Source organism: Pygoscelis adeliae, unplaced genomic scaffold, assembly GCF_000699105.1.
Source record: "Pygoscelis adeliae isolate BGI_AS28 unplaced genomic scaffold, ASM69910v1 Scaffold45, whole genome shotgun sequence".
Taxonomy (NCBI): Eukaryota; Metazoa; Chordata; class Aves; order Sphenisciformes; family Spheniscidae; genus Pygoscelis; species Pygoscelis adeliae.
This window is the reverse complement of record NW_008825114.1, coordinates 445751-456323: the sequence shown is the minus strand read 5'-3', so window position 1 is coordinate 456323 and position 10573 is coordinate 445751. Positions and strand designations below refer to the sequence as shown.

Genomic DNA, 10573 nt, shown 5'->3' with positions numbered 1-10573 from the left:
AGGGAAGTGGTTGAGTCACCATCCCTGGAAGCATTTAAAAGACGTGCAGATGAGGTGCTTAGGGACATGGTTTAGTGGGCATGGTGGTGTTGGGTCGCCGGTTGGACTCGATGATCTTAGAGGTCTTTTCCAACCTGAATGATTTTATGATTCTATGATTCTTGTTACCTTCAGAAATGCATTGCTTGCTTTTCTGTTTCACATTCTCAGAAGTCACCGGTGATGGTAATACTGGAGTGCATCTAAAGTATCTGTAGATTGCTCAGAAAGAGTGCGACTAATTTCCGTAGCCATTCTTTACAGATTTACATGTCAGTATAATAAAACTGAACAATAAGCTATTATTGTCTGTCAGAAGTCTAATGGATCTTTCACAGATACAAGGAGGCAGGTAAGCACTATTTAAAGTTTTGATTTGAAAAGGTAGACAAGCAGAAAACAGTTGTCAGAAGAGATGAAGAGAGAAAGGCATACAGAGGAGAAACCACTGGAAAAAATCCTCGAAACTAGTCAGGAGTTTAGTCATTTATAATGCCAGACAAGGTTGATGGAGGAAAAGTTACATATGTCTGGTTTTTAGGACAGATTTTCAAAAAAACACAGCATCCTTCAGAAATTACTAGGGCTAGAATAAAATCTTCTGGTTTTTATATCCAGGTGGACATTAGTGGACTGTCAGGACTTACGTGCTAGCCCAGTATTTCCGAATGTCCATTGTTCAAGCAGTATGGTTTTTCAAAAGCAGTAGCAAAAGTATTAACATATACAGACATTGAGAAGCTGATTGAGTGTCCACATAGACATATGCAGACATGTATTTATTGCACCAGTGAAAGTCAGTAGTCACGGACAAAGTCATTACGGAAAAGTTCTTGTAAAGAAGTAAGACTTTGTTCTTGAAGCTACATCCCGAGCACCAAAACTCATGGCCCCCCAAAATGAGCTACCTTGTCTAACCTGCACATGCAAAAAGTCCCATCTACATAATGGCACATTATGGTTTTAAACTAATGTTCCCTTTAGCTAGCCTGTGGAGGAATAATTTTTGAAGAACTGTCCAGCTAAATCCCATTTGTTCTACATCTCAAAGGAGGATGAACTAAATCCGTTCTGTCTCTCAGTAAGCTAATAATACTGTCCTTGGGACAATCTGTATTCGGCCTGATCCTTTTGCCTATACTTTACCCCAATTAGTTCACCTCAGGACGAGCAACTTCTAAGATTACAAATGCCTATGCAGCTTCAAACCCCTTCCAGATATCTAGGCCAGGAAGGATCATCCAGAATCTCAGCGAGTCCAAAGTCATCAAAAAAGATAGGATAATTGGCAAGCCTATGCACACAGTATTGTGTATACATTAGAGTGTGCGTCATGAGATGTCGAACCTTTCATTTCATAATTTTGTAGGGGTGTAAAGTGAGCATTTGTGCGCTGGGACAGAGGTAGAGGATTTCAAAAAAGGTCCCTGGCTGAGAAAAGTCTTTTCTTTTATTTTTTTAATAGCTTGTCAAATTACATTGCTATCATACTGGCAGGTTTTTCTTCAAGTACTGGCAACTAAAATGTGCTCCATTTCCTCACAAAGAAAGCAGAGGATAATAATTTTGGACTTTGTGAAATTTAGGTGCACACTGTAAGAAGCTGTAGCCTTCGTGATATTTTCAGTGAAGTACTTTGGCTGTCAAGAGCTCTCAATAGCCCTGTTCCTCCCTCCCCTGCCAGTGGTGAATTTAAAGTATTGATAGACACAGAAAGATAGAGCTTAGTCTTCTCCATTCTCTTCACACTGAAGGCTCTCTTTCAGAAGTACCTTCTTTACATAAGTATCAGCATAATTCTGTTAAGGATTCCAGATATCACTGTTGGTATGTCAAAAAATCCACTGCTTGGTGGAGTTTTTTTTCATGCTTGAATTTTTTTCAGGTAAGGTGGCATCCACTTCAAAAAACAGTGGTGGACAAAAAAATAAGCAAGCAAGGTGTGGGATGGACCAAGTTGCCACATGCAAAAATAATTTCTTGTTCTTGCTTTGGACAGCTGCAGTCTGAATGTCTTAACCTGAATTAATATACACTTTTTCAAGAGTATGCTTTTTGGATTTTATCAGGACCTCAGAAAATTACCATAATGTGGTTCTGCAAAACAAACTCATGAACTACTGAATATAGCATCCAAGTGTCCTTCCAAACACATCTCACTTCCTCCACTCTTAAGATGCTCTTGCTTGTAAGGAACATTTCATAAGCTACAATACCACTTAGGATGGTATTCAGTATATAGATTTTAATAAATAAAGTCCATTTTGGGTTGTGGGCATGACAACCCACAGATCAGCTTTACCTTCTCAATGGAGAACCCCTACGTTTATACACCTAATAGTAAACTAAAATGCAGTGTGGGTATGTCACGGCAGCAAGAGTTAAGTACACTCGTTTTTGTTCACCTAGTTTGCTTAAAAACCACAAGGTGAAACCACGACAGCAAAGAATTCTGTGTAAACTGGTCACTGGAGGACTAGGGCACTTACTGGGCCAAGTGGCCTGGAAGAATGTCTACCATTTCAGGAGAGGTGTGCTCAGCTCTCCTGTAACCAGACCTCCCCACAGACTCAAAGCATGCTTGACTTCGCTTTTTTTTTTTTCCTTCCCCTCTTCCTTGCAGTCAATATAATTCGGTGGGACTTTTCTGCCCCTGACGAAGTATACTGCAAGAGCTCCCTGTTTAGCTGGGATTTTAATAAGGTACTGCGAGAACAACTTCATCCTTAGCTTTAATTTCAGGTTACATATATATGTAAATATATGTTAATTATACTTGATGTTAAGGCATTATTCACAGCCATAATATATAGAGAAACAAATAAAACTCCTAGCTAAATATCCAGAATATTCATTCCTAGCAAACTGCCAAGATATGCCAGTGGAGATATGTCCATCAGGTACTAACGGGGGGCGGGGGAGAGGAAAGGAACTGTGGGACACGCTCCCTAAATGAGCATGCCAAAAAAATGAGACATTTCCTGATGTATAATCTGTAAACTGACATCTGGCCTGTTGAGCAGCACAGCATTCCTCCCAGTGCTGAGCTAGGGGCTGTGTGACAAGTTACAGGGCATTAATCCTTCAAGAAGTACATGCTGTCTGTTGGTAGCAGTTACTCAGGACTGCAGCGTATGCACTCCCCACATGTGTGCATGCATTGTTAAACCAACTGCTAAAGCTGTCACCTTGCCTCCTTTAAGATATCACATGCTATCCCCCTCACTGCAGTCTTTCCATGACTTACAGAGGAAATTGTCCTGCTGTTTCTTCCAGCAAAAAATTGTACCCATATACTTCTTCACACCCTCTTACACCTGCTGGGTTGAGGGAAAGCTGACTGGTTAGCACATCAACAAGCTATCTAATGGGTTTAAACATTGTAATTGAGGAGTGACTATTCTAAGAAATTCTGATGAGGTAGAAATCAGGTATAGAACCCAAGCAATAGCTTGAAATAAAAAATCTATATAGCTATGCCTATATCTAACACCTACACTTAAAAAAAAAAACCCCAAAACTGATATATTTAGCAAATGCTAACACAAACCAAGAAAAATACATATGAGAAGAGAACAATGTGTACCCTGCTTTGGTAGTTATTGAATGCTTACACGCAAACAGAGTTTCACGAAGCTTCGAGACTGAAATTTCCCTGCTCCCTATTTTCCTCCTTAAAAATAAATCACTGTGTCTGAAGATTGGAATTGCGGTCTATTGTGAGCTGAGCTGAAATCGTGTAGTGGATTCAGCACATGCTGGAAAAGCAGAAAGCTCCTGCTATCTTTGTGAGCTAGTTGAAAAGTGAAAACAGATTAGAAAAATAAGTTCTTCAATAGGCAGCAACATTGCTTTCACACCGGATTTGATGAATAAGTCCTCCCAGCGGCACTAACACCTGATACGCACATTGCATGGATTAGCAAGTTTTAGTCCAGGCAGAAGAAAAAAACATTTTTTTTTCCCTTACAGTAACTGCTGCAGGTATATTATCTAATGAAAACACAACAAGATTTCTCTAAGGAATGTGAAATTCGTTTGGTGTTTCCATCAAACAATTATATGATGTTCATCCACTATCTGAGAAGCACTGAGGCATACCCAGGCCTGATTACATTTATTCTTAGCTCCAGATCAGACTACCCCACTAGGGCGGTAAGCAGTTTCTCATCTCTGCCTTACCATATCCTTGTTGCAGGCATACACAAAAGAGGGGTTTCTAATAACAATACAGCCACATTTATAATATCTTGATCAACCTAAATCAGAACATCTTTGATCATTAACGGAGCCTTTCAAGTGTTTCGAATTAAAGGATATATTTTCAAAGACATGTAAGAGGGATTTGCTGACTGTCTTCTATTCAGACCAGTAGGAGGTAAACAGCTCAATCCCCACACACTGCTCTGAAACGTAACCTTTCAAATACTGTATTTTCAAATGGCATCAGACTTTTCAATAACTAAGAATCTTCTAAAAACAACAGTATCATTTCCACTGATACATCTGTCAGCTAATGCTACTTCTAGGAAGCGATTAGGCCTGCAGAAAACAGAACAGCTCAAAGACTTTCACAGGAGAAAAATAGGGAGTACTCCTAGGGGTTGTGCCCCTTGAGCTGCAAAGCATGTATTCTTTTGCACCACTGCGTATGCTAGTCTCCCCCTCTACATACAGAACAGGACACAGGGCTAAGTGAAAAGTGGTCTTGCAACAAACAGCACTTTTGCATATCAGTGTTCACTGAAGGCTCTAACTTCTAGAGATTATTAGCAGGAGGTACACCAAAAATACCAGTTCAGCTCAAAAAAGGCTCAGAGGAGCATGAAGGTAAACAAGGATTAGAGTCATGTTGTGAGAAGGACGTCAAGTGACGCCTGATGAACACAACGAAGGTTAACATCCAATGTATTCATTGCAAATGTGGAGGGAAACAGAATTTTTCCCCAATTGTCTGCAAATTTTGCTCATATGTGTTAACTAAGCGCACAATGTGGTCCATAACAGTTTTGAGAAACATGGTAGTTTATATAAGTGCATAAGGGAAATCAAAATCTCAATTGCTTTTTGGAAATGCAATAAACCACGCATTCTTCTCCCTGATGATTTTTATCATTAATAATGTAATCTCACAAACTAAATATCAGAAGGTGTAAACAAGTTGTTAGAACAGATTCTTGCGAGCTATCCTTGCCATTACAGCAGTATTTTTCTATTCTGCAATGAATTCTTACAAGTTATCTCTGAGAGACAAAGAAGTATATATGGAATTCCCTCTCTCATATCCTTTATTAAATACATATTTCTTATTTAATTGAAAAATTTTCTAAGACTACTTTTGACTCATTTGGTCAAATGGCAAAGACTAATTAGAATAACCAAGGTTTGGAAGCCCATTAGAAAATCATCATTCTCAGCAGCAAAAGTAACAAACATGAACTGAATATTAGGACATTATCTCCTCAAGGTCAAAAGAAGTAGTTCAAGAGGTTCCAACTCTGTAATTTAAAAAACCAAAACAACCAAAAACAAACAAACAAACAAACCAACAAAAAAAACCCCCAAAACCAGAAAGAACAGGTATCTGAGAAAGTACTTACTACAATGTCTTCAGGAAAAGTATCCAGACTGAAAGAGCCATCATCAAACATAACTTCATAGAAAAGTTGAGATTTCACTCCTATGACTCTGCAACTATAGTATCGTGTATTCCTATGTTTCGTGATGACTGTCTGCCCAACTGTAATGGCCTTCTCACATGCTTTAGCTCTCTTGAAAAAAGGAAGAATTTAAAAGAAAAAGACATTTTAAAATACCCGTGTACTCATCAGAAATTTACCAGTGTCAAAACAGAATTGATAACAGTTCACCACTCAATACAAAAACTTCAAATGCAAAATCGTTCCTTCCAATCATGATCACACAAATTTGTTTTACATACAAAGTTTCTGCATTTTACGAGAAAACAAATGGCATCTGAAGAATAACAAATCACAGCACTCCAAAATATTTTTGCAGCTGATGCCTTCTAACTATTCTCCATTAGATCAATAACACACGATTAGCAATATTTGTAAATTTTATTTGTCAAATAATTTGTAGAATTTGCTTGAAGAGGTAAGATGTGATGGACCCAGACTATGGTCTTGCATTGTTTTAAATGATGGGATTTTTAAGTACTGGATTTCAGTATGATTCTACATAATTGCTTAGTATTTTGCTGAATGGGATGCAATAACTAAATGCATATCCAGTTCTTCTCAGAGCTGTCTACAGCCGTGTATCTGGGTAACTTCTTAACCCATACTGTGCAGAACTTCTGCTTTAAAACTTCAGACAACATTGGTAACTCTTCATGAGTTATTTACATAGTAAATCAGTAACAATAATTTTTTTTCATTTCTCACTTTTAATTCCCCAGAGCTAGTTATGTCAATCAGAAGAGTAGCAGGGTTGTTAAACTATGCAAAAATTCTACATCAATAACTGTTCGATGGATTCTATAAATAAAAAAAAGAATGGATCCTTGTAAGTGAGCAAATGCTGAGAAGCTCACATGATGCAGACAGCTGTTACATCTCAGCTCCCAACTAATGTATCCCCAGGAACCTCCCACTTAAAAAGCAACCTTCTTCACCAGGGAAAATAAAATCAAGAGCTTCTCATCCTAACAAAACAAGGAAGGCACTTCTTTCTTATGATCCTGACTGTCTACTCATTACCTCACAAAGGTCCATTTGTTTACGCAAAAGTAAATTATTGTGACTTTGTCTATATCTGAAAAGTTGTACTTTTCTTATAATGGAAGATGCTACTATAAGGGGCAACTACACTGGTATATTCTAAGCATAAAATATTTTTTTATTAGAAATGTTTATATAAACAGCATGAAAATACTTCATTACATATGCTAAAGTAATTACTCAATTTCCTAGCACTGCTTTTCAAACCTTCAAAGGCAGTGAATTCTTCAATCAATATAATAATTTTAAAAAGTGTCTGTGAAAATCTGGAAAATGCTACAACTGTACCATTTTTAGCACTAATATCAAAGGGAGAACCAAGGAGAGCATCAGTTCTTTTTCTTAGATTCCAAGCATTAGTAGTAATGTCAATGCTTTTGGGGAAGAGGAAAAACCCACCCTAAACTCGAACATTTATGTTTTTGCAGAGACTGTCGTCACTATCATGCCTCTTTCTTGGACTAATTTCTGGGATTTAGACTTTTTAAACCTCTCTGCTCCTGCAAACTAAGGGCAAACCAAGAACAAATATTCTGTACCATTTCTGGAGACAGTGCACTAAATCTCTGTGTGTCAGAGCTCTGCCTGACATACGCATTTAGAGGATTTAGCTGAGGTCACCTCAGATAGTAAAAACTAATGATCTTTCTAACCGTTTTCAAGTTTACCTAGAAATAATATTCTGAGCATACTCACAAATTACTTAACCATTTACATGTATAACAAAATTGTTTCCTCCGCATTTTACCTGTCTATAGTTAGACTAAGTAGCAGAATTAACTACATAAATAACAATTTACTGGTGTTATCGCAGGATTGATAACATGTCAGCACTTTTTATCCAATCTTGAAACATATGTAAACATAAATGTTAATTTACCTTTCAATTCTTGACTTTAGTCTATTCAGTCATTTGGGGGTGGGCATCAGAAGTAAACTGGAGAGTATTAATTGATTTACTTATATGAAATAATAGAAAAAGTTTGATATTACAGAAGCCCAAGGAGAAATAGCTCTATTAAAAGGTTTAAATGTTTTTAAAGCGTGAAGATGGAACTCAAGATGGAAGGCAAAATATAATATTTTAAGAGACAATACAGGCTCATTTAATGATAAAATTTTCAGAGAAGAAATGACATTGCTCATTGGAACAAATAATAAAAATCAGAAATGCATCCTAGCCCAAGGAGAAGATTATTTTTTAGTATGTTATCTTGGTAGGATTCTTGATTTATTTCTCAGAAAAAATATTGACAAGCACACTCTGTAATTGACTGCATGTCCCAGAAAACATTTCCTGTCAGAAAATCTTAAGAATTTATTGATGTTAAGAATGTCATTTTTGATCAGAAAGGACAGTTGTTATGTAAGGGAGTCTATCAGATTAAAGAAACAGCTGTGGTAGTTACCAGATTATTGAGAAAGCTGTGGTTTAAAAAGCATGATTTTCTTTAACAGTACCTAAGCCAAGGATGAACTAAGATAGTGGCAGAAATAGAGAAAACAACCAGATCTAAGGAAAAAAAGTTAACCTTCCCTTCTGTGTGCAAACTTAAAAAAGATAAGAGGGAAAATTACTTTCTCCTTCATTTTCTGTATGGCAGGACACAAAAATCTTTTTAAATAAAATATATAACCTATATGTATATGAAATCATAATAACTATCATGAAATAGGCATCTGATGTATATCTAAATATCTAGAAACTTTCTCTGACTACAGGTTTTAATGGGGGATCCTCGAAATTCTGAGACTTATTTGATACAGGAATATAACTCTCATTTCATCATTTTAAGCTTATTCCTCGGAACTCCAATTTAAGCATAGAAATGATGCATGACATTTCAAAAATATGCCGGTTCATGACTTTTGAATAATATGTCCTTCCTAAGGCATGTCTTAGTCTCTCTGAAATGTTAAGGGGCTGGCAGTAGTTAGCAGGCAGTGGCAAACAATGACATTACATTACTCAGGTGTTCAACAGAAAAAGGATCTACAGCTCCCATATGACAGCATCCCTTTGTTCCCTGTGTGCTACAGAGGTAAGAACTGGCCGATAATAGCAAAAGATAATTTGAAGTAACTCAAAAAGCAGCAACAGTAGGTTTTTGCAACTCCTATCCAGTGGGTTTTTGCAACTCCTATCTTTGCCCCTTCTAAAGACAGTCTTTCAAAATGCACATAACTGGGTCTGCCTAGACGGCCTCTCCTGACCACACTTTCCAAATGAAACACCACCTATGAGTATATGTTTGCCTCCAGCTGGTTTTCTCTGACCCTCAGACCACCTCTCTGCTGTCTTTGTTAATCTTGTATGGATCCTTTGGGGGGGGGGGGGGGGGGGGGGGGGGGGGGTGTTTTTTTAAGGGGGGGGGCTGTTAGTATAGTTGCATACAACTTCTTTTTCTCACTTCCTTGTGTATGAAAGAGTTCTTTTAATCAAAACAAATCCATCTCTTATTCTCAACCGTACTTCCAAGTGTTCTTGCAGTTTGATGACAAAAACGTGTGAGGCATATGTTTCATACCCAAAGACAAGCACAGCCAAAGAGGGAAAATGAAAAAAACATGACCTACTGTCTGTAAGTAGTGAATCACAGAGCCTTCCTTGCATATTGACACTCCAGTTTACATAGCAAAATAATATAGGCTGTGACAGGAATAATCAAAAACATTCTGTATAAAACAACTTTTCTGCTAGCAAATTTTTGTGTTATTTCTAAAGCTGTACCTTCAGCAAATACAAGAGGCATGCTTAGTTTTGAGTCCATGGACCTCCAAAGAACATATTTTTGAAAAGTCGTATCAACATTTAAAAACTCCAGTTCTTAGTATTTGTATATTTACTTCATTTGGCAGCACTATATGGATGCAAGGGTTATGCTTTCCCTTTTGATTGTCTTTTTGATGATTTTTCATCAGAAGACCTATCAGTGGTTTCCATGACATTAAAATAGTATTCTAGGAAAAAATCCTGAAGACAATACAGACTCTCATCCCCACTGAAAAAGACTTGTGAGAGTATATTGATGAATAATTTGTACACAATTTGCTTGAGATCACAGCCATAAATAATTTGGATGCATACTCCACCTCATCACTACTATAAGCCCTTGCCTGAGGTGAAGAGATACACTAATACCAGTAATAATACACATTTATCTGTACATAGGTAGGTTTTTTGTTGAGCACCCTCATTGATTTACATATTACAATATCACTATAGGTATATGTCACAATTTTTCTAAGTGCCCTGAAGCCATCCTTTGGTTGTTGAGTTTTGGGTTGTTTGGTATTTTTTTTTAAGTTGAAGAAAGTAGCAATCACAGATATTCACTGAGCATTTAGGCACAATGTCTAGAGGCTATATTAGTGAAAAAAGACAATTTTAATTTTGTTTCCGTGAACTGAGGAGAAATAATAGTGTCCTTGCTTTATGTGCAATGTTTTCAACTGCTAAATACCAGATAAGTTTTTTTTTCTTGCTGACAAGACAGTCTATTTGACCCTGTAAAAATTTGCAAAGTGAGTATAATATTTTAGTCTGCACGATTCCCCTGTTCTGCTTTCAAGCAAGGAAGTTAGAACAACAGACAAATAAAAAAAGTTCATTAGAAGTAAGATACATTGCTATGCCTAATGGTGAAGAGCAATGTAATTTCTGCATGAAGGAATAGCTAATAGCTAAGAAAAGCACAACAAGAAAACCAATAGTGAAAAAACTTCCAAAGCCTTAAAGATGTGATTAGATTAATTACCCAAAAGACAGAGTATAAAACCAATCATATACA

The 10573-nt window shown here is 37.0% G+C and overlaps 1 protein-coding gene across 1 annotated transcript in view; it reads right to left on the bottom strand.

Annotated features, from left to right (window-relative positions):
* Positions 1–10573, bottom strand: part of KDM4C (lysine (K)-specific demethylase 4C) — a 276941-nt gene that overhangs the window by 25778 nt on the left and 240590 nt on the right. Inside the window, exon 18 of the mRNA XM_009328050.1 lies at positions 5640–5810. Coding sequence (XP_009326325.1) covers positions 5640–5810 — 171 coding nt within the window. The remainder of the gene's footprint in view (positions 1–5639; positions 5811–10573) is intronic.